The 24,287-nt window shown below is 36.8% G+C and overlaps 1 protein-coding gene across 4 annotated transcripts in view; it reads right to left on the reverse strand.

Annotated features, from left to right (window-relative positions):
- STAG2 (STAG2 cohesin complex component) overlaps positions 1 to 24,287 on the reverse strand; it is an 81,692-nt gene that overhangs the window by 35,694 nt on the left and 21,711 nt on the right. For all 4 annotated transcript variants that reach the window (XM_074883047.1, XM_074883044.1, XM_074883045.1 and 1 more), the window contains exons 2-5: positions 7,057 to 7,201; positions 4,951 to 5,029; positions 3,652 to 3,813; positions 857 to 953 (exon numbers count right to left, since the gene is read on the reverse strand). In XM_074883047.1, coding sequence (XP_074739148.1) covers positions 857 to 953; positions 3,652 to 3,813; positions 4,951 to 5,029; positions 7,057 to 7,100 — 382 coding nt within the window. In that variant the 5' untranslated portion in view covers positions 7,101 to 7,201. The remainder of the gene's footprint in view (positions 1 to 856; positions 954 to 3,651; positions 3,814 to 4,950; positions 5,030 to 7,056; positions 7,202 to 24,287) is intronic.

Raw genomic sequence — 24,287 nt, forward strand, 5'->3', positions numbered from 1 at the left:
GTCTCAAATTGTTAGAGTAAATGGTGATATAAAACACAAATAGATCTAAAGTTTACTGCAACTATACTGCAAAATTCATGACAAAGATCATCTCAGAAAGCATTAAAAGATTCTGTAGTTTTATCTGGTAACAATAATCAAAAGGTCACTGCTCTTGAAAGCATGGATAACCTCTGAGGAATGCTGTTAGCTTTCTGGAGATTTATGCACATTAAAAGTTTATCAGAACAGAGAAACGCTTGAGCAGAACAAATGACATCCAGTCCTACTCTATCAAGCACAGTGACACTGCAGGGTAAGATACCTTCTCTTCAAAAGGAGGTGAGGGGAAAAAGAATGGAGGACGTGGAAATGAGGAAAGACAACCAGAATATAGAGAATAAAATAAAATATGGAAATACAATCTCACTGTAGACAGGCTACCATGAAGCTGTCCATAATCTCTTTTAAATCAAGTATCTCTACAAAAGCTATAAAACAACCTTAAAACACTTAATGATAAAAAGTAGATAAATCCAAACTAGAATTCTAAGACTGAACAAGCTAAATTATCAATGTTAGAGAGATGGTTTTCTGAAATAATAGCAGTAGCAGAGGAAGATGAAGTGTTATGCACCAGTACTGCATTTTCTCTGGTGTGAATACAAAAGGCTTAATCTCCATTGTTAAATATAGTGTAGTATTTCTAAACCTCCTGCTCCCACCTTCACAAATACTAGCTTAACTACAAGACCCTAATAATGTAAACAAGTCGCAGGGATGGAACAGCCCTACAGCATATGTACTGTAAAAGCAAAGAATGAGAATCATACTACAGTATTACTTAAATGGATGAGTAAACATTCCAGTATCTTACCTTTGCAGCCTGAACACTGAATAAAGAAGTTAATGAGATCAAGAAGTGCTATATCTCTGTCATGTTTGTATGACTCTATCCAGTCATCCACCACAGACTGAAAAGAAACAAATATAAAGCCACTTTTTAGTTTTCATGAATTTAAAACAGTTCAGTGTTATTTAATTGCTTTCCAGTAAGTGGTTCTTGTTCCTTCCATAAATAACTTGAACTCTGTAGGTTTTTGATTATACAGAACAAAATGTTTGAATGATCCTCTACTGCCATAGCATCAGTTTTCAAGAAAATAACTTATTTTATTCTATAAACATATACAAGCACAAAACTGACACTTAAAGCACAGGAATACCATATAGTCCTACAGTAACTTTTCTTGAGGAAGAATGTAAAAATATTGGTATATTTTATAGAAGCAGGTTTTATCTCCCACCCCCTCACCCCCAAACTAGTGATGCTTCTCTAAAAATACTATTTAGGTGTTCAGTTTCAAGAGCTACAACTCTCTGTACTCTTCAGAAATGTTGCCCCTCTGATGAAGTGTGCTCCACGCACATTAGCCATAACAGGATGAGCAGCACTGCGCTACACTGCATGGACATTATTTACTCTGTATTCACTAAACCAAATAGGAACAAGAGCATTTTACTGAAAAACCTTAAAGGGAAGCAAATTAATAGGAAACCTGGGATAATGTTTTGAGAAAACAGAATTTACATGGAATTATGTTTAAAACATCCATGTGTATTGTACAAACTGTCTACTGCAGAAGTCAAAACATACATCATACAATTAACACAGGCACAAGAGACTCAGTTTAGCATCAAGCTCTCAGTTTTGATTTTCTCAGTATGTTGATACCCTGCCCTAAAATCTAGGGTCATTCTAAATAAAGACAGATAATGGAGCAGTTCAGAACTTCCAAAAGACAACTGGACTACGCAGCATCTCCAATGCTTCCTGTCTATACTCTTCTCAGTGCTTACTCTCACAGGCAATAATGCTGTGAGGACAAATAAAACATCACCATGCAGAAAAATTTCTGAACATTGATACAGCTAAATCCCTCTTCCTTAAATTTAAGGCTGTTTGTAGTATGATGCACAACTTCCATCAGAAAGTCAAAAAGAATGAAAAAACTCAAAGTGAAACTGTCGTAGTCTTCCCAGTAGGATCAGAACCTAGAGAAATAATTTAGGAAACATCTTAAATTAGGCTTATAAAGGTCACTGTGCAAGAACAGGACAATGCTAGCAATTAGACAAATATTTCAGACAGCCTTGTTTTCAGAATTTATTTATTTTAAAGAACCTCCAGCCAAACTGTAGTTTCTCGAAAAATTTTGTCTCAGTGGATTAACCAGCTGTTTTTGCCAGAGAATAGACACTAACTCAGAAGTGGATATGGAACAGTATTTAAAATAAAATAAAAATTATCATCAAAATGTTTTCAGGTAAGCAAGCTCTGAGGGCCACAGAGAAAAATTTACACTGAGTGCTGAAGTGGACTTTACTTTAGAAATACCTTGAGAATTTTTTTATGCCTTAATTTTGACAAAAAATATCGACTAAGATTCACTGCAGTACCTAGGTATCAATCCCCAACTCAGAGTAATCAGGCCTGGCAAAGGTCCATTTTGCTCTTGGAAAGCAAAAGAATTTGACTATATATCCTTTTAAACAGTTAAATTGTCATGAAGATACAACTGCTGGTAATTGCCTGAAAATGTAGCACACAGAAACAGTTAGAAAAGTATAGTTTTTCCACCTGCTTTGAAATATGGCAGAACAAAACAAATGACGGATGTATCAGAATTTCTCTGTACAAAAACATCAAAGTAGTCTGTTCTTTTTTAAAAGTCTGAACTAAATTTCTGCCAATATATTCAGGCTTCAAGGTTTCCAGCTCTAAATGCAGAAGGCCTGCAAATCTTGGGAGGACTGCATACAGACCCAGCTTTCTGCGTGTGTATCACAGAAGCTGTAAACTCTAGATTTTCAATCCCAAAGATAGTCTTTCTTAGAGGCTGCTGAGGAGTCACGAGTGAGTCAGCAGGAAGGCTTCATGGCTGACAGGCTTACACTTTAACCCTATCTCCACTGGAAGATTCACAGAGTCAAGAAAACGCTTTACTGATTTAAGTGAATCTAAAAAGAAAAAAAAAGTAGTGCTGAATTTCTTACTAGACTGACTTCAGTCCTATTAGCGGAGACACTGTCTAATGCCTAGACTTCTAACAGGTTAAAATTTCCTGACCCAAATTCCACCCAATTAGGTCTTGCAATATACATTAGCTAAGTCAACTTAGGGGAAATTTCAAGAGTAGCCCCTAAACTGTAGCTAGTTGATTTTACTTTGGGTGACGTAAGAGAAATAATTATTTCTTTTCAGATAATCTGAGCTCTGGGAGGATCTACAAACTACAGATTCCTTGTTAAACCACATTTGATTTAGTTACAGCCACACAAAAGGAAGTTTAAAGTCATGTAATCTAAAATAACCTTTCTTCATTCACGATACTGAAAATTCACTTTGAATCATCATTTGAATTTCTTTGTTATATATGTGATTATTCATGCCTGACATTTAGAAATGAAAAAAATCAGTTTGTTCAAATTTATACCTTAACAATGCAAAACCACTTTTTAAAAAAAAAATCTTAATCTGGAACTAAAAACTACAAATTGAAGAAAACATATTTACTTTAGGCTTCATTTTATTAAATCATATGTACAGGAAAATATTGTTATATTTAAACTGTATATTCATCCAAGTCATAGAGATATCCCAAGTCTTACCTGCATAGCACTCTTGCCCATTTTAACTACCTCAAACAGCATCATGTTTTCCACACCATTCTGTTGGTGATGTCCATTCATCCGATTCGGACCACCAGGTTTCCCTCCCCCGTTTCCACTTTTCCCCTTCTCTGCTGGTCCTTTTTTTCCTTTTTTACAGGTCTGCAATCACACACATGCACAAGCAGCTTTAATTGGGTACTATGTAGCAATTTAAAAAACCCCGAATTACTATTCTTACCATGACAACTATACACAAGGCCTTTTGTTTTCAGGAACTAGAATTTAAAATCCAAAGTTGAGAATAATAGCTGATCCTGACTGATACAAAGACCAGCGAGAATTCTACAGGTTCCATTTCTTCCTCCCTCACTTAAAATCTTCTAGCAGCTAAAAATGCAATTAGTGATAGTGTATGACACAAAGATTCTTCTCACGTTTAAACTGTAAAACAGATTATACAGATTTTATTTAAAACATCTACAGGCACGTCCCTTAACACACAGCACAAAGTCTCCTCTGCAATTTATTAGCCTTTTGGTTTTTAATTTGAGCACATATTGGCAAGTTGGGGTGAAGAAGAACAGACAGGTGCCTTTGTATGTGATTTCCCAAATCAAGTATGACTTACAGAAAGGAGAAAGAAAAGAAATTTAAACAGAAATTAAATGACTGTTGTATAAAACTGTTTATCACCACCTCTTAATAACGGGGCACTCTGCACTGGTACAGGTACACAGGGTGCCCGGCGAGGCAGCAGCCTGCCTGTGCCACGGCAGTGAAGGAGCTGAGGGCAGTGGGTACCAAGCCAGTGAGGGGGCAGAAGCCACCCAGGCGGGGCAGGGAGGACACCTGTCAGATGAGGGGAGAGAAGGGCTATTAACTGGGTTTAGACCTCCCCACTTGGGTAGTGTAACCTCCCATCTGCAACCTATTAAAAAAACACTTTTAATTGAATTATTGGTTTCTGTTCACTTATCAAATTAAAAGAGAGCCAGAATTAACGACACTAACCAAAAGAGACTGTATTGGCACCACATTTAAGTATAGGATGGAACACACGCGGAGAGACTAATCAAATAAAAGCTAGTCTTTTCCTCCCCCACCTCCCTCATGCCTTCATAGATCTACAGAAATATCATGCGAATACTCCAGATGAAGCATTTCCACACAAATACAAATATGAACTCTTCAGAGAACACTCGCATTTCCAGAAAATATTCCTAGCTCATTCAGCTTCAAAACAAGTCCAATTCATAACAGTAGAAGTGTTTCAGTATCCCTATAAACTGAACATACTTTTCCTTTGCCTTGTTTTTGGTTTTTTCCTTCAATATCCTCAAAGTCTGTATCAGAAGAGAAGTGTGTTTCAGACTCCCTGCAAGGATAAAAAGACAAAGCATTTAACATTTCATCAGGATCATTCTTAAATATAAAGTCACATTATGCTCTCAGTTCAGTAAGTCAACTCTAACAGTGAAACTGCTTTTTTCTTCTGTTTAAGTCTACTGTCGAGGAACAGATCAGAGTGTATCCTCACACTCACACCCTATCCCTTCCTCCTCCAAACAATTTAATTGCCAAGAAAGCCATACAGTAAGGCTAAAAGGCGTGACGGCGGGTAGAAAATAGCAACAGGTTGGGAAGGGAACCTTGCTTTGATTACACCATCTCAAAAAGCAAAGAGCACTATAAATACTTAAAATTAAAGAGGGGGGAAAAAAAACAACAGCAAAAAAAAGAAACCACCACCTTCCCTTACAACCAAAATGTCTCAGCAGATCTCTTCATGCTGTTAGAAACCACGTAGTTAAGAGGTATGCACTTATGTTGAAAGGTACAGAAAAATCTTTAGGTGACATTTCTCCATCAGAAAGATAATCTGTAGTTCTATTTAGGTTTATAAGGTAAAAAGTTGTTAAACAATATATGAACTTTCTCATTTGTTTGATTTCCTACCTACATCATTAAAATATGCTGCATCAACATACAAATCCTTCATTGCCAACATTGAGGGGGAGCCCTGGAGGGTGGTGGTGAGAAATCACCTGAATTATTGATACAGAACGCTTAGCTTATATATTCTCTATTTCTACATTTCCTGTAGAATACAACTTAAGTGATGCTACTAGATCTTGTTTTAACACATGCACACAGGATGATGAATTTCAGCTGCTATCACAAATTTCTGATACACAATTCCAGATTCAATTAACAATGCAAACAAAGATGACCAGGGGGCACAGGAGACCCATTCCCATGTATTTATTTATAGCATTCTAAAACAATTCAGAAACTTAAGGTCTCTCACTATTGCAAGTGTCTGAAAGGAGCTTTCTGCCTTTTAACATGTATTTTGCTATTTCTGGTTTTGTTGACTATGTACTCTGATATTGACTGAAAAACTCTCCAACCTTGGGGGGAAAAGAAAAAAAAAAAAAAATGAAAAGGTGACAAATATTTCTTCTTCAAAACTTCCTTGGTGTTCTTATTTTAACAGCATGGGACACAAATTTCAAAAATTTCGCTAAGCAGCAAACTTAGTGAACAGAGTAAAAAACCATTATAAACCATCTCCCAATTTACCTTTATTTCTCATTAAAAGGAAAAAAAAAACCCACACAACCTCATTGATACAAAACCGAATCTATGTATTTTTTTAGATTTTATAGCAATTTAATCAATTTCTACAGTCTGTTGAAAGGTATTTGTGCCAATTTCTTGCAAATTAAAAGGTGAGGTGCTTAAAATAATCACTTTACTTCTCTGTCCAAAATGTAATCAATACATGATTTTAAATCATGGAAATTCAAATGTCTGTTTCTTAAGAATTACAGGAAAACTACAGAGGTAGTAAAATGTCAGAATCACCAAGGGACTGATGCCTCAGAAAAGCTAAGATTTGGCTTTAACTAAAGCATTTGGCATTAGGCATTTTAATATTAGGCGACCTGCGCCAGTTATTAAGGGGAAATACCTCAACTACTTCCTCTCCCTGGAAAGAGGCTTTAATGAAGGAAACTTTTTTTTGCAATCCTAATCAGAGTTTCTTATTCAAACATTTCAAAGACAAAATCCTGAGAAGTACATCACAAACAAAAAAGTGCCTGTCACAATGGCTTCCTACTAGCAAAGTTTAAAATAATTTAAAATAATCATTTCTAGAATATTTCATTACTGCTGAATGCTCAAGAAAGAATTCAAACAATGCTTTATCTAATTACTGCTGAATACTCAAGAAAGAATGCAAACAATGCTTTATCAACATCTCAATGGGAAAAAAATCGGAGAACCCTATTCCATCATTTTGTATCCTTGTTTTCAAGAGAAAACCAACAGTATGTATGAACGCTAAAAAGAGCCAGTACATTTAAAAATGAAACTACAAATTCTTAAAACACTTACTGAAGGAGAGTAAAATCAGTTGGTATTTCTGGAGCTGCTATCATTTCTTTATCATCTTCTGGAACACCACTGTATTAGAAAGATATTCAAAAACCAGTCTGAAGTACAAGCTTACTTTTCTTTCTTCCTTTGTAGTGGACAACTTCTGTAATAAAATAAAATAGTAAATACAGTGAAAGTTTTTCCATATATGAAGGGATAAAGAAGTTGAAAACACAGAAAATTTAGATCACACCACCCTCTGTTTCCAACCAAGCTTCTTCCTGTTTAAAGATTTTATATATTTTGACTCCTCCCACAATCTTACTAAGTACCTCCACAAATGTTAAAAGCATCACAGTAAAATAAAACACAGAAACATTTGGCAAAAAAATATTTTCTGAATAGGATGAGTAAACTGGAATGGTTTTCATTAACACCTTGCAAGTCATAGCTTTTATTTCTAACTCTATACTAGATTAAAGTTTGAACTGTAACACCATGCACCGCAGAGCCCAGACTTACCAACGCTAGGATATTTCTGGTTAGCCAAACCAAACCAGATTTGAAGTTAATTTAAAGCACAGTATGTGTACATCTAAGGACATTCTATATACCAACTCCACATCTCCAATTTGTAAACTTCCAGGACATTTTCCATAAAGATAAGTTCTTATAACCAGCTGTTTCACAACTCCCTGTCTTCCAGAGCTGATAAACAAGGCTTACATCAGTTTTAACATTTAAAGCGTTTGGCAAGACTCTAAGAATATCAAGGAAGATAATACTATCCACATGTTATAATGAAAGCTATCAGAAACAGCAAAGTGTTTTATCAAGAAAACAAGGATTGTGAAATACTTGTTTTTCAACTTAATTATTACATTGCTACCTATTCACAAATTTTGTTATTTATCTAATTTTCCTATGTTTAAGGGAGAAAAAACTCACTGGATACTTCAAATGCAAGATTTAACCATGCAGGCTAAAGTCTTCTATGTCAATTGTCTGCCCCAGGCTAACTTTTATACAGTTAAATTAAGAAAGCATGATGTTCAGGTATTTTAAAGATACAATAGTAAGGAGAAAAACCTTCAGAGTCAAAGGCTGCTGACTCTACAGCTTGCTGGAGTGATTAGGTATTTGAGGGAAAGATTCAATTTTGGCATGCTAAGCACATGTTGCTTAATGCCTGGTAGCTATGCTTCAGAGACTGCATTTCAATCAAGGATGTAGATAGAGGCCATACATTTTTTTTTTTTCCTGCAAGTGCTTATTCTGAATGCTAGGGGCCACTGTAGCTTCCAGAATTTAGAGAGCTGAGAGAAACCATAAACCTTGAACTTACTGTGTTCTCTTTCTTCACATTTCACACAATTACATAAAAGCAGAGAACCAGAGCGGAAATAAATAGTGGCAAAAAGGGAGGAGGTTCGAGATAGGCTGGTGAATCTCAAGATAGTCTACAACTACTACAGCACGTTCCATCCAGAACACAGTAGAAGATAAAAAGCTTCAAAAACACTGCTGCTGCTGCAGAATGGCAGCAACCTTTGTCACCCCATTCCTCCCTTCTCTAAAGCCACACGGGCACATGACTGGTGCGCTTCATCCTCTCCCGCTCCATTTACACACTCTCTTCAGCAATCATTCACAGGCAGGGTAACATCCCCTCCCCAGCCATTTATCTTTGTAGGCTCTCTCATTCAGTATCACCTGATTCAATTCCCCAATAAAATGGGCAAAATATACCTCAAGATTTTTTTCCCCTGGGTTACCAAGTTAAACTGGTTCCACAGGAGGTAGCCAGAGCCAATGCACGGGAAACACAAGACTTCGTAGACGTGAGCAGGGGAGGGAAGAGTAAAACTCCCTTCTTTAGTGGCAAGGAGCTACTACACCATCCAGGCTGCCTGTAAAACTATATGTTCAGTTGGTGACGTATCAAAATGCTCTAAGCTTTGGATTATATTACATATATATAGATATAATTTTATTTTTTAATATTTGCTCTGATTCCTGTCAGCAACTTGAACTTGCAAACATATCATAGCACACTTCAGTGCCTTGGCCATCAGGCTAGCACCTGCTCAGGGGTGTACCTCAGTAACAGGATGGGGGGAAGTAAAAGAAAACAGAAAAAAAAATTTAAAAGAAAGACATCTAGCCACACAAGTCCTTTGCACTGGGACTGAATCACAAGCATGCCCCAAAAAAAGCAAAGATGCAAACTTCAATAAACAAAGTGCTCAGTTTCAAGTTCAACCTGTCTATCAACATGTAGTTGTTTGACTTTTTCTAGTTTACACTTTTCAATGTTGAGAAGCCACATATCTACTAAAGTGACATCAGGATACTTACATGCAAACTTTGCATGACAGCTCATTAATACTACCTATTTACAATACTAAAAGCACCTATTCTGTAAAATTTGAAAGTAGTGAGAAACAGCAAGTTAACCACTTGCGCACAGAATTAACACATTTTTAGTTCCCTTCATGAAAAGCAAATCCATTGTCAATAAAGTTTCTTGCAATCACTGAAATATTTTAAAGAAAAAAATAGTAACAAAACTATGAAAAAGGATGGAAAATCATTAACATATATATCCTCTAAATCAAACAAGTCAAATAAATCACTTGACAAAACTAGCTGGCTGCAGTTCATACCAACTTGACCTTCCTGTAAGAATCGTTCATCTTAGTACAAACAACAAAACATGAAAGAAAACACGGCATTGTTTGGTCAGAATCACCTCATAAAATAGGCAAGAAATACCAAGTCCTTGCTAAACGCTGAAGCATTAAGCTACTAAAATTTATGTTCCAAGAATTGTTTTTCTTGAAGGAAAAAGAAACTTGGTCCTCACAAGTGCAACTATATACTGGTGTTATGGAAAACAGCAGCTGCAAGTGAATGCCTTGCAAGAATATATGAGGTAAGACTGTAAGGGATCTCCAGCGTCAAGCTCAAACTCCAGCAAAGACCAAAAAACCCCTTGCATTTGTGCCAGTAAAGGATAATTTTAGAAGATTTACGTACATCCAGAACATGACACAGACTTGATTCTCAACCAGCAGGGACAACCTAGCCCAGCAGGTCATCTCTGGCAGCGGCCAACAGAAGCTGCCCAAGGAGGAACATATTTGCTTTGTTCTTAGTAGCAATGTTTTCCCTGAACACCTTCCCAGCACCCAGAAATAACTCTGGAATTTTTTCAGCCAGAGAGGCTGTCCCTATACTTTATAACCCCTTATCAATAGTTTTGCATTAATATTTCCAATGACTCTTTGAACTCAATATTCAGCAGCTATAGTATTTCACACAAGAACTCCCACAGCCAAACCCCATACTACCAAGAAGCACGTTCTTTGCTTTGAATTTATCACTTTCCAATTTTATCTGATGTTCTCTTGTTTTGGTATGGGAAAAACTGGCACTGGTCTTTCCCCGTTATCCCTAATCTCAGTAAATGCCTTCTGGAAATTCAAGACTAGTGTCAGCCATGTTTTCTTCCCGCAGATGCCTGATGACTCACTCAAAGCACCTGGTTTGGGAAGTCAATGGGAAAGGAAAATGGCCCATATAAGCATCCTATCAGAACTTTTAAAGTACACCAAGTTCATCACAGTGCAATCTGACAAGAGGTAAGTGAAATTCATGCAGATGCCATTCCAAACAGTGAAAGTCTACCGTTATCTAGTAAATGTGCTCTCATAAACAGATTAGATTATTTTAGTAAGTTAAACCTAAACTGAAGTGTATCATAAAAAGCAGCTCCTCTTCAGTTTTTTGCATGTTCACTGACTGCCAACTCTAATTTTCCCAAGCAGATACTGAAATCTCTCAAGTCTGTGAAAACTTTCCAAAGTCACTCAACTTTGTGAAATCATAATTAAATTATTAACTATAAAAAGAAAATGTATCCTGCTGAAAGATCACAAGGTGGAGCTCTAGCCTAAAGCTAACTGAAGAAACTCCAAAAGACAGGTCATCCAGAGGTTGACCTAGTTATTTCTGTGCAATAAACTTTATAATAGATTGCTAAAACTGCAATAATACTGCAGCACATATCCTTTAGATTTATATTTAGATTATATAAAGACACTAGAAGATTCCTGCATCTTTTCTGAAATAAATGCATATACATGTTTGATTCAATGACTCTGTGAAAGATAGAAATGCATACAGCTGCTGTAGCACCACTAGTCTCAGTATTTAGTTTTTAAAAGTAAGCAGAAGAATTTCAAAATAAATTTTAATAGCAGAAATAATGTATCCCTTTATTGTACCTTGCCATTTAAAATTTTGCTAACAAAATGTTAATGAACTAAAAAAACACTGGAAGTATTCCAGGAATACTAATCATACCTAATGTTGCCAACTCTAGATGTAAGAGGAGTTTCTATTTAAAATAATTTGACTGATAAAAGCAAGAGCTAAACATGAAACACTATAAAGAACTCAAATGTATCTTCACTGAAAAACAGATTTAAATTTTAAATGGTTATTCATCCCTAATACATGAATAATTAATTTAGGTACGGTTGTGATTAACTCAAATATACTGTCCAAATGTTGAGTTTTGGCAAAAGCTGACAAAATTCACCAGCACAATTCACACAACAACACATATGCTATCAGCAGCTGCTGAGTGCTACCTGTCCTCTCACAATTTGTGTTACATGCACAAATAGGCTAAACAAACATTAATGTAATTCAGCAGGCAGTCTCTGTTAAGAGTATACGCATAAATATATATATACACATACAAAAATATAAGGAATCACAAGATTTGTCCCAGAAGTTTGTGTTTCATACACTTGTGTAAACTAGGGTATTACTTAACGAGCTCACAGCAAGGTATTTCGGGACAGGTGGGTTTTGATTTGGGGTAGGTTCCCTACACATGCACTTTGTTGTTGCTTGGCGTCTATTATCTGGAAGTTTTATAAGGCAAATTAGTAAGTTGGTTATCATTTTTCTGAGAGAGCAGAGATGCAAAGTTTAAAAACGGTTATGTGGCCAGGACAAATATTTTGGAAATGCGGGATGGCTGTTCAGAGAGGTATTGATTTTTCTCTTTAATTCAGTTAATCACCTGTAAAATCAAGGACCTCGCTTTCTTAATTCAGAAAATTACAATTCCTAAAATTGTGATGCTGAACTGTGTGGCTAAAGTTCATCCCTGAATTATTTATCTATCCATGAATGAGAGATGCTGATGCTTCAGAACCAATTACACAGCAACAACAGTTAAAATGCTAGTCAGGTAAAATTTAAATAAAGGATCAGAAGTATGTCCAATACCTTGCCTTAACTATTTTAGAAGAGAAAGCTGTTATCAACTACATTGTGCCCTTCACCCCTTTTCTGAGAGACCAAACCTTTCATTTTATAAAATAAAGTTCGGTTGGTTGGGGTTTTTTCCCCCTGAATAAGTATGCTTCTTCATATTACTTTTGTATTTATTTTCCTAAGTGCATTTTAAAGTAAGATTTTGAGCAATTGCATGACATTCCCTAGAGCCCTGAAAGAGTGTGTTATTTCTGTGTGTATTATTTCTACTAATATTACACAATCTAATATTTCAGCTGCCAACAAGCTTTAAAGCAATTCTGTAATTTGAGTAAAATACAGAAAACATACTTCAAGTAGCATTCTGCATTGTAACAACTGTACTTTAACATGATTTAGTTGTAACTGTATCAGCAGTTTTGATCATATTATGATAGCATAATCAAGACTAAACTGAACAATAATGCAATGAATACCTTTAGATGTGTGGTTATTTTTGTGCTGTTTGCTTAATAAATTAGTTTTGTAATTCATTTACAAGAAGACCTGAACTAGACACCATCAATCGACATCCTTCCATGCTTACCAACAGAGACACGGTCTGTGTACACAGTAACAGTCCATGCTTGCAAAGTCACTTAACAGTTAACACTCCAGCAAAGAACTTAAATGACCTAATTTATACAGGCTTATCTTTTCACTCTCTTTCTTCACAATTTTTTTTTCCTAAACTTCCAGTTCTTACACCCCCTCCACACCACTTCTATCCACACATCTCTCCTTCTCTTCATCTTTCAGAAAATGAAAAAGCAATGTCACAGTGACTGTTGATATTATGCCATCACACTACCATTTTTATTCCCTGCCTGCTCTTTATTCAACTTTTATAATATTTGCTCTTTAGTTCATGCAACAAGTCTGCCGATTAAGTGGGAAAGAGCCATCTCAGAATATGCCTTTCTGACACCGTGGGCTGCTGCTGAAAGCAGTAGTCTTCTTCCCACTCCCCAAACACGCAGGGAAGTTTCTGCTCCCTCCCAGCACTCAAATGAACCAGCAGCAAGCAAATTATGAAAACAAAACCCATTTCCTCTGCCCATGATTAGCTCTCCATTGGATCAGCCAACTGAATCAACGCCTCCTGCAGCCCCACCAGTCATTAGATGCAGTACCCGAGGCAGCTGCGCTACCCCTTTACAAGGAAGCCAATGAGGAGCTTTGCCAATGCCAGCGCATCCCCAGCGGGGCCAGAGCTCTGCTGCACCTCGGGACCAGGTAGGTCGAAGAGAAAGGGCTAAGTGGGGTCCTTGCATAGCTACTGATAGCAGTCCTACCCTTCCCTTGGGAGGGGCCACAGCTAGCAGACTGCTGCTCTGTGGCTCCGGTGGGGCAAAGCAGGCAGTGAGGCCCAGATGCCCCACTGGGCTCCCACTCCTGCCCCCGGCGACCTGCCGAGGGGAGAGCAGCCCTGCAGGGAAGCACCTAACCTGGGACCGGCTTGGCGCAGGGAGACAGCATGTTCTACCTGTAATTTCATCACGCACCTGCCCAGTCTTAGCTGTCTCCTTCTCAAAGCATTCTCCTCATTCCTTTTTCACACGCATTTCCTGCATTTTGATTATATAGCAGGCTGCACACACACCTACGGGACCATTCGCTTCTTGTCAGCCCAGCTATCAGCTGATGGTGCCCACCAGAACCTGAGAAGACACCAGCCAGGAAACAGCCACGTGCATGGAAAACACAGGTCCCCAGAGGTAATGCACACATCAGTAAACAGAAAGCAAAATTCATTTTCACAGTTTAATGCTGTGAAAGCAAAAGCTTAAACCGGCTTTATTATGGGAAAAGAAAAAAAATATTTTAGAGGCATATGAAAAAAGTCAGGCTAAAACCTAAAGTGAAGGTTGAGACTTTATCCCAAGTTTAGAAACTTGAAAAGTGAGTAACATACAACCACCTCTGCACCACCCTAATAACCCTGCCAACCTCAACTTCACCATCAAATAGCCCCCCTCTCATTAGAATTTTTTTTTGGACTTCTGCTGTTTTTATTAAATAAATATGTGGAACAACTATTACAGAAGGAAAACAGCTTGCTACAGCGCTTCACAGTCATAGGATTACTCATTAAAGTACCATTAATAACATCAATACCTTTAATGCAGTAAGTTAAATACTATTCTGAAATATAAATACACTGCTATGGTCTGAATCATATGAGGTTTTTGCAAGAATTGTTTAGTAATTTGCACTGTCCAGTAAAATGTGGGTTTAAAACACTTGATATAAGCATTACAAAATACTGAAAAATCAATCAACTGTGCAATAAATGCAACTATTGCCCTTATTAAAGGAAAAAATACCTGTATTACTCTCTTAATGATTCTGCCCAACAGTATCCCTGAGCTTTGCTAAAACACACCTGAAATTCCCATACATCTTTAAAATGGTTTGGTTTTGGATCTCTTAAAAAAGGCAAAGGTAAGATAACAAAAGTAGAAGTTGCACCTCATTGTGTCTGTCACATCTTTCCCTGCCAAAGAAGAGATGGCTTCCAGATGTTGCAGTCTGACTGCGTGGAAAATGAGGCTCTTAGGAAGAATAAAAGCCAAGTCGGATGACAACCAAGATTTAATAAAAAAAGAAAAAAAAAAGCCACATATGCCTACTTAAAAAAGCTGAAAGGGTAGTACTAGTTCATTTGTGATACAAGGCAAGCACACCTCCCAGCTACCTAAATGCCCTAAATTTCCAAACTACAGAATAGATCAATATGCCCCTTCACACAATGATTTTTCCAAAATGTCGTCCTTTGCACAACCCCTCAAAATTTTGGCTCTTGTAAAAGCTAGGGATGAAGATGCACATACACTGTCCACAGCAGGCAGGTAACGAGCTACACAGTAAAGCCCAGAACAGAATTAGCATTGTTCAGATGTGCAGCCAACAGCGACGAATTACTTCAGTACACACGGCAGAGGCAGGGTTTTCCAACTGACAAGGTATCCCATCTGGCAGGCTCTATTTTTTGTTCTTCCACCGATCAATGTGAGCCTGCAAGTTGCCTCGCTTTACAGAAGCCTAGGCTTCCCCTCCCACCATATAGATTTTCCCCTTTGAAAAGTCCAGGTCATTAGGGCTTTGTGCCCAAAACTTTGCTTTTCTAAGAACATTTCTAAGAACAACAAACAACAATTGCAAGTTCTGGAGGGGGGACTACACAGTACATACTGCAGTAGCATCAGCTTACTATAAGATACAGTCAATATTAGATGACTGAAATAAGGGAAAACCCCATAAAATAAAGCTACTGAAGAGTGGAAAGCAAAATCTCTCAAGCACATCTCCCAGAGTGAGCTCCTATCAGCCCAAGTCACAGTACACTTTGAAGAACCCCCTGTACTCCTCTGCACTGTGATCCCAAGCCTTCTAAGAAGAGGAGAACCAGCTCAGTTCTGTGTTTTGTCAGCTGAGATCCGCCAGAGTTTATTAGCTGAAGCTTCACACTACATAAAAATGGCTGAACTGCTTCCAGACGACAACTCAAGAGTAAGTCCAGCACAGAAACAAACAGAAAAGAACATAAGCACAAGTCAAACTGCATTAGTCTTAACTGGATCTTTACAGTAATAAAAAGGTTTTTTTAAAAAAGGGGAGTGGGGGTGGTTGGTGTGCAAGAATGCTTCATGCCCCATTCCATCCTGCTTGCTTTCGCCGAACCAGCCCAGCTTTTTTTGTAACAGGCCTGGACTACAGAAAGGGCATCACTTTCTCAGATTTGCTATGGGCCACCTGGAGGAATGCAGCTGCTCTGCACCCCAACGCGGTGTGCTCTCCTGTCACCCCTCAGTCAGATGACTACTGTCAACATCAGTCTCATAACAACAGTATAAAACTATTTATAGTGAAGCTCCAAAACCTACCGTTACCTTGGCATTTGTGTAAACAATCAAGAGCACTCGTCCATCCTTCCCTGGCTCAAATGAAAATCTATGCCATCAGAAAGGAAAAGGACTATTTCAGAAAAAAAGGAATAAATATTGTGCCGCATCCAAACCAAGCAGTATGACAGCTAAAACCTAAGCCTTTCGTAAGTGGATTATTGCTCTTTCAACAATCAATCTAAATAATCATCCTTACAAAATAAAATTTGAGCAACTACTCATGTATGCAAAAGTTGGCTTCACCTCTAAAACAGAAGAAATAAAGATAAAACCCTTGTTATCTTTCATTAAAAAGTTATCTCTGCAATTCTGCCAACCTCAGAACATCTGTGCTCCATACATACTCAGTCATAACTTCAGGATTTTTAATACCCAACATTTTGTTCCTGTTCTCCCTCATAACATTTGGGCTAAAATCCCAATTGGTTTGTTCAGAGATTTGCAGCACTGAATACTAATTTCATATGAAACAGCAGTTGTGATGTGCATGGCTTTTCCACACAGAGAGAACTGAATATATCCACAATGTAGAATGCTAATAATTAATTAATGAATTCACTACCAGATAAATAAATACATATCATCATCACCCTCTCTTTCTTTATTCATCTTAAAACAGAGCCCTCTTAAAAGAATTTTGTGGGAGAGATGACTGGTGCCTCACGTATGGAGACCTAGAGTTAGCTACTGACATCCATTAAACATCCAGAGGAAGCCAGCACGGCCACTTGTATACATCTTAAGAACAGTGCAAAAATATTGGCATTATTCAAATCAATAACTTCTTTCAACTCTAATTGACTACTTGTGGCAGGTAACTAATGATGCCAACTGGGAGAGCTCTAACATACTATGCCTATTTCATGAAAGCTAATACAAAGAAAAAGTATCAAACCCAGTTTTTTTTTTAGAGACCAAACTCATTTTACTAAGTAAGCTGACAAATAGTGAGAAACTCTGGATGTGTATAAAATTTTCTAAATCAAAGGTTAGTGAGACTTTTGAAATTATCTTCCTTTATAGGTCTCTCACATACTGTGCGTTAGGCATCGCAGGGATACAAGAGCATCCATTCCACACAGATCTAAAGTATGGAATGTACAGCTTGTTAAATCAACAAAAAATAAACCGTAGGTTTCATCATTTAATCTAAAAAGAAAAAAATATTAAAAAGCTATACCCTTACATGTTTGTTCTTGAGTAAATTCATCATGTAAATAAAGCTACTAGCTCCCTCCTCCTTCAAAAGGCAGTTATAGCCTACAGCTGAATTTATATTTTGTTGAAAATTTACTGGTTGCGTTATGCAAGTATCATAATTTGTAGTAAATATTTTACCTGAGCAATGTTCAATACATAGAAAATATTTTTAAAACTACAACTATCACACTTATTAGCTCAGCAACACAGTAGAAGCTCTTGAGATAAGGTAGTTACTTTCATCCTTTTTCCTGTATTTTATTTTTATAAGAAGAGGAAAAAAAAAAAAAGAGCAGTAGTGCCAGATGTCTCTTAAACAAGCTACATGTGCTATGATTCCTCCCCCTTCCCCCACTCCAAGAGAGGCATTCTGGAATGGGGTGTACCCTACAGCATCAGTGAGCTGAATGCAGAGAATTGCCCCGTACTCTTGGAATCACATGAAACTCGCAGCAGATTTCCAGGACTCCAAGGTACCAGCTGCTTACTAATATCCTCACCTCCAGCAGATAACAAGTCTCACATGCTAACTGCTGGGTTTTTTTCTTTTTCTTCCTACAGCTGGGACAAAAATGCAATCTTGGGCATAAGCGAAGAGTTTGAGCTACTGTTTTTACCGTATCTTAGCACAAAAAGAACCAACTTTTAGCCATCATAGTTTACTAGCTCCTTTAGTACAAGGCACAGCAAAACCCATTTTTCTCTGCTAAATGTTACTTGGTAAGTACATATAAAATGTGAAATAACATTTTGTTGAAGTGTGGACTGTAGTTACAGTAACTACATTTTAATTCATGCAGTAGTTTAATACTTGCGATTTTGTGCAGCAAATCCATATAAATGTACTGCTGAATAACCCTTTCCTAGGACTCCTAACAGGCTGCTACCCAGGAGGGAAATGTAACTAGATCATATATTATCATTCCATTGAAGAAAAAAAAAAAAAAACCAACAACAAACCAACCAAACAAAAAAACAGATCAGGTTTTGACATTTCATACACTCTGGTTTACAGTCAGATCTATTAATGACAGCTCATCTTCACTGACAATTACAGTTAATATTCTGAACTGCAGACACATAGGGAGAACTAAAAAGGTGACAAATCCCATTTTGCTGATTTTCGTAACATGGGTGGTAACCTCCAACAGCAGGATGAAAAACTCAACTGCCATGGCAGAAGTCACCAGAGGACAACTACCAAAACCTATAGTAGTCCAACAATAGCATGGAAAAATGCTTCAGTCACTCACTATAAGTTTCAGCTTTTAATTTATTATCTGAACGGTATCATTTTATTGTGGTTTTTAGTTGATCATCATATTAGACTTATCAGTTTGAAATTACCTCTAATTATTAAAACAAGACTTGCTAGATTGCAAGCGCTGTATCTGTCACCACGCCTTCCCCAACAATTGTGGTTTCATAATTAACTGCATTCCTACTCTTAGCACAGGTTTCTCTTCCTCAGTGTTGTACCAAATACACATTCCTCATCTCCTCACACTCCAATCAGAAATGGGTAACTCAGCAGTTGGGAACACAACATACTCTTAAGTGTACAGGGCCTTTTCAGTCCTACTTTACTTTCTCTGACTTTTGTCAGTAAATAGTAATTCCAGCTATTTTAAACAGTTGGACAGAAGAGGTATTATTTAAAATAGGCAATACCTCTTTCAGATTTCTTTGATCTTTCTACTCCATTTTATGTTGTACAATGATGCAATTCTGAAATAAGTCAATATACTTTCTCTAAACCACATACTTAAATTTCTGAAATACAAAATTAAATCTGGTTGAATTCCCCATATTAAGTTATTCAGTCATCCTAGCTACTTTATTTAAGAGCTGTGTTTCTTTGACTTAGTAAGTTAGCCATCAATTATGTAATTATTTATGGCTCCTGTGTTGAACTCTCCAGACTCTGCTCTTACTTATGGCTAACAGATTTTGTTCTCATATATTATTTTTACCAATGGCTTGTGATCACCACTCAGGATTCTAGCATCAAATCATAACATCCAACAGCAAATAAAGTCTTTCACCTGCAAAATCACTTACTACTTACAGCAAGTTCACAGCTCCTGAAACCAAGGTCTACTTAAAATAATTCAATTACATGTAGTTTGATATCACAGGGCTGGCTATTCATTATGGGAAAAAGGAAGAGACTAAAAATTAAGTAACTGGACTAGGATTCATGCATGTTTAAAATACCTTATACAAAAAATTATCTAGTATACTTAAGTACCATCAAGTAGCAAATTTCTTCAAGTCATGATTTTAATGCCCCAGGCACTGATTTCCTACGAACACTGGATCGGCAATAAGCTATGTTATATTAATCTCTTTACATTGCTAATGCAAACTGCCAACTCTGTGTTCTGCTTACTCAAAATGCCACTTAAGTTTTAGAATTGCTCTTACAATGAATAGGCAGTATAGAATTCTCGCGCTGTTGTGCCACTAATCAAGATATTACACATGTAATCCTGTTTCAAATAGGTTTGCACTCGTAATTTTCAAAAATTTAAAGGAAATTCCTATACAAGCATGCCACTGGAAATTAACATCACCTGACAAAAAAGCTACACCTTTACAGTAACACAACGCTTTGACAGAAACATATTTACCATCTTTCCTTTACTTTTGTTTACCCATATACAGCTATATGTAATCCATTTTAATGTTTCAGAGTAAGGTTTAATATTCCTCACGTAACCTATATGGAAAACCTCTCACTATTTTGGTCATGATCTATTACATAGGTGGCAAAACATAGGTTACTAATAAATCCATTGATCTGAAGTACTACCTGTAATAATCCTACTGAAACACACTTATCAGATCTATCTTGGAAGACTCAAATGAAAATAATCAAAGGGGTTACCTCTTTCCAAGATTTTTTTTTCCCTCTTCCCACTGTTTCAGCATCATTGACCGCTGCTTTCTTGTGGACATCATATTAAGAAGAATTTATATATTAAGAAAACATTCTGTTCAGAGAAAGTCTCCTATCCCCCCCTCAACAAGCACACATGGGGCCATTAATGTGTATACCCAATCCTGCGCAATTTCCTAAACGTCAAAGGTGAGACTAGCATTCCAGCCAGAGGATGCTTTCCTGGCATCAGACTGCCTTGGCCTTGAAACAATACAAACTGAGTTTTAGCAAAAGTTAGGGAAAGGGGTAGTAATATTCAATCTAATTGGTAGATAAGAACGTTTTTATCCAAGTGTAAATTAGGTCTGGCGGTTGTTCAGCTTGACCTCCACTTACTATAATCTTGCCCTAGGGTATGAAAATCCTAGATCATTAAATGCTATGAATTTAGTCTTGCAAGGAACCTAAAATGAACCTGCAATCAGAGGCACAGAGTTTTCAACTGCTGTTAAGAGTTGAAGAGACAACAGTGATAATAAATAACACCATATCAAGGTAGCTTTTTCTCTGGATGTTTGTCTTTTTGTTTGGGGTTTTTTTTCCAAGAAACACAACTACTATATCTACTTTTAGCACATTATTTTTAATTTCAGGGTGGTTTTGAGATAAAGGGAAAGTAATTACCCTTTAAATTCAGAGATCAAGAGAAAAACAATCCACTTTTATATATTATTTCAGTTGGAAGTTTGGGAAGTTTTTCTGAGAAAAGATGGGTTAACGTAAGGCTGCCCACTTCTTTCAGTTATGAGAAACATTTTTAAATGCCAGCTTTCCTACAATTCCCTAGACAGTCAACAGACATTTTAGGAACTGCTACCAATTCATTACTGTGAAACAGATGCCTGCCAAAAAAAATTAATTACAGAACATAAATTTTATTACTATGTGAATTAACTTAAGACTTTATATGCTAAGCGTAAAAACTGCTCTAGAACCACAGAATCTGGTATAATACACAGCCCACTGAGAAAACAAGGCAGAAAAAAAAAAAAAAAAAAAAAACAAAAACAGAAAGGTATGTAAGCACTTCTTGCCGCTGATCACAGCAAGATACACTTGCTAGGCCACAAACTAGGAAAACTCCTCTTCTGCAAGTCTTAGCTGCAGGGAAGGAACAAAGGTAAGAGCAGTAGACCAGCAGAGAAGCAGCCAGACAGCAACACAGAACCTTTAAAAAGGTCAGAGAAGACTGACGATGGACCACAGAACAAGCAGTAATTAGCTTCTTGTGAACTTAACTCACATGGTAAGGGAAGGTCTAAGAACATAGCTAGAGCATTTGAAGGACCAGAGCACAAGAATGGCAAAGTCATAGCTGTTGCAACAGCAAAAGAAAATGACAAGGTACAAACACCATCTGAGAAATTAAAAAAGCTTTAACAAGAACCAGAGATATCACTCAATTTACACTACTCTCCACAGGCTCCCAGGGAATGAACTCCAATTAAGATCCGTGTGTATTAATAAAAATAAGAAAGCATAGCATTAAAAACCAGATACAAGATTCAGCACTGAATTTGCACACACCACCAGTGACAAGCTCTGAAGAAGCTTTTTTACCCTCGTAGTAGTGATACAGAGAAACAGAAAGTACTCCATCAGAATTGTTGTTCACACAGCTGTCTCCCAAATAAATGCAAAAACTCTTCACACCACATAGACATAGTTAAGGAAATAATTCTGGCATTTTACACTGACTACAAAAAAGCCAATCCACAAAGGACACCTCACCAGTTTAGGCATAACAGAATGTCATCAGGTTCTCTGTAGCATTTACAAATACTAGTCTCTTCTTCCCAAGCAAAATAATTGTATGTCATTCTCTATGAGACCATATAATGCTGTTATTAACTGTATGAGTATTACAGACTACAAGTTACATTCTACAGCAATGAAGGCTTAATCATTCTTTACTTTACAGTATTTCTGTATTTAATTCTGTATTACAGCCCAACTGAGTATACACATTTTAGAATTGCAATCACAGTTAGTCCCCTCAAACCCCCCAAGAAGAACACATTAGGGAGAAAATTACGGTTGTTTTGACTCTGATAGGTCAAAAACCATAGAGTATAAATTGAGCATTTTAATGATATCAACATATCTTCACCTGACTTCCCCAAGAATCAATCTCCTTAAGTTTAAATAGAAGGGAAGAGATTATTTTGCAGAGAAAAAGACAATTGTCCAGCATTATTTCCAGAAGCAGATACCAAAATATTTTCACTTCCTCCAATAACCCTGAAGAAAGTGAAGTACTCATCAAGCAACTCACTTTACATACAAGGTGACTCCTTGGAGCAACACAAGCAGCAATTTCCAGCTCAAGGAATCTCCAAGTATTTGCTGGCTTGCGATATTTACAACCCTCAAGCACTAGCATAAAATGATGCCATTAAATAGTTCCCCTTCACCAAAACAATATTCTTGTTCAAAATGGAAGCTAGTATTCATCAAGGGAGAGAAGACAAAGAAGCGCCCTGGCTGCCTGTTTAAACCAAATCTCTCACCAACTAACACACACATCAAGGTTCACATACTATGGTGATTCCCTATCCCAAAACGAAAAGAAAGAATTTAAGTTCTGATACTTATCATTCCCCAAATTTACATTAAAATAACAGACTACATAAATATTATTTATTTTTATAAATAAATCACCATTTTATATAAGCAGTAATGGTTTAAAACATGTCCATCTGCAGCACAGTAGTAGAATGCAAACAAAGTATGCCAATACGGATGTATGCTGTAAGTAACAAACAAAACCAAACAAATATAAAAAGATTGAAACCATGTTCTCATATATCACACAGTCTCTAACGTGCAATATGACATGCTACTCATTAACAGTTCTCATCTAGGCAACATGCATGCAAAACCCAAAAATTTTGGATGCGATTTTTTTTAGTTTTCTGGAGCACACAAGACTGAAAGGGGGAGAAACAATACAAAGCACCTATCTTAGGTATCTTTTTTAAGAAACTGATCACTAGAAAAAATGAAGGAACTTTTATCTTGCCTAGGAAAAAGGAAGAAAAAGCATTTTGTAGAAAAATTCATTTTGTAAAAAATCTATCAACATTTCTGTCATCAAGACTAACTACTATACAGAACTTATACTGGAATGACAATACAGGGAAAAAAAAAAAAAACCACAGCACATGAAAGAAGTCAACAAAAACTAAACATACTAGAGAGGCATCCTTAATAATGAGCAGGACAGAAATAACAAATGAGAAGGGAAACACTATGTAGTGACCATGTTTAAATATTCAGTACTAATGGCTGTTAATCATATTCTGTAAGCAGCAGGATCAGAGGTGTGATGTTGCAAATGCAATAAATCCCCAAGGAAACAATATGTCTTCAAGATGTTCTCTAGAAACCGCTCATGGTTGATTAAAGCAGCATCAATAACACATATCTAGCTATGCACAGGCAGGTAACAATTGCTCCACACTGCTAGTGAGAGAGGAAAAAAAGTGAAAGACCACATGACTTGCGCTAACCTTAGCAATTAAAAGCAAACAAAAACCAAACCAGCAATACTGCAGTATTCTAGTCCACTCAATCACGTGAAAGAAGGGATGCACGTGCATTTTGTCATGAGTGACGAGAACTTACTATTAAAAACATTTGTTAAGCCACAATTAGCAAAAACCGCCACTTGCACAGAAAATATTGATAATTCAGTATTTTTAATACAGACATAAAATCACTCATAAAGAGCAGTATTTTAAGAAAAATTCTAATATTTGCAATCTAACATATTAATTTCCAGTCATTTAAAACAAACCTTTCACTAACTTTTATACATGAGAAAGTTTTTATATTGGATACATGTTAACTGTTTTCCAATA

Source organism: Strix uralensis, chromosome 13 (assembly GCF_047716275.1).
Source record: "Strix uralensis isolate ZFMK-TIS-50842 chromosome 13, bStrUra1, whole genome shotgun sequence".
In the NCBI taxonomy this organism is placed as follows: Eukaryota; Metazoa; Chordata; class Aves; order Strigiformes; family Strigidae; genus Strix; species Strix uralensis.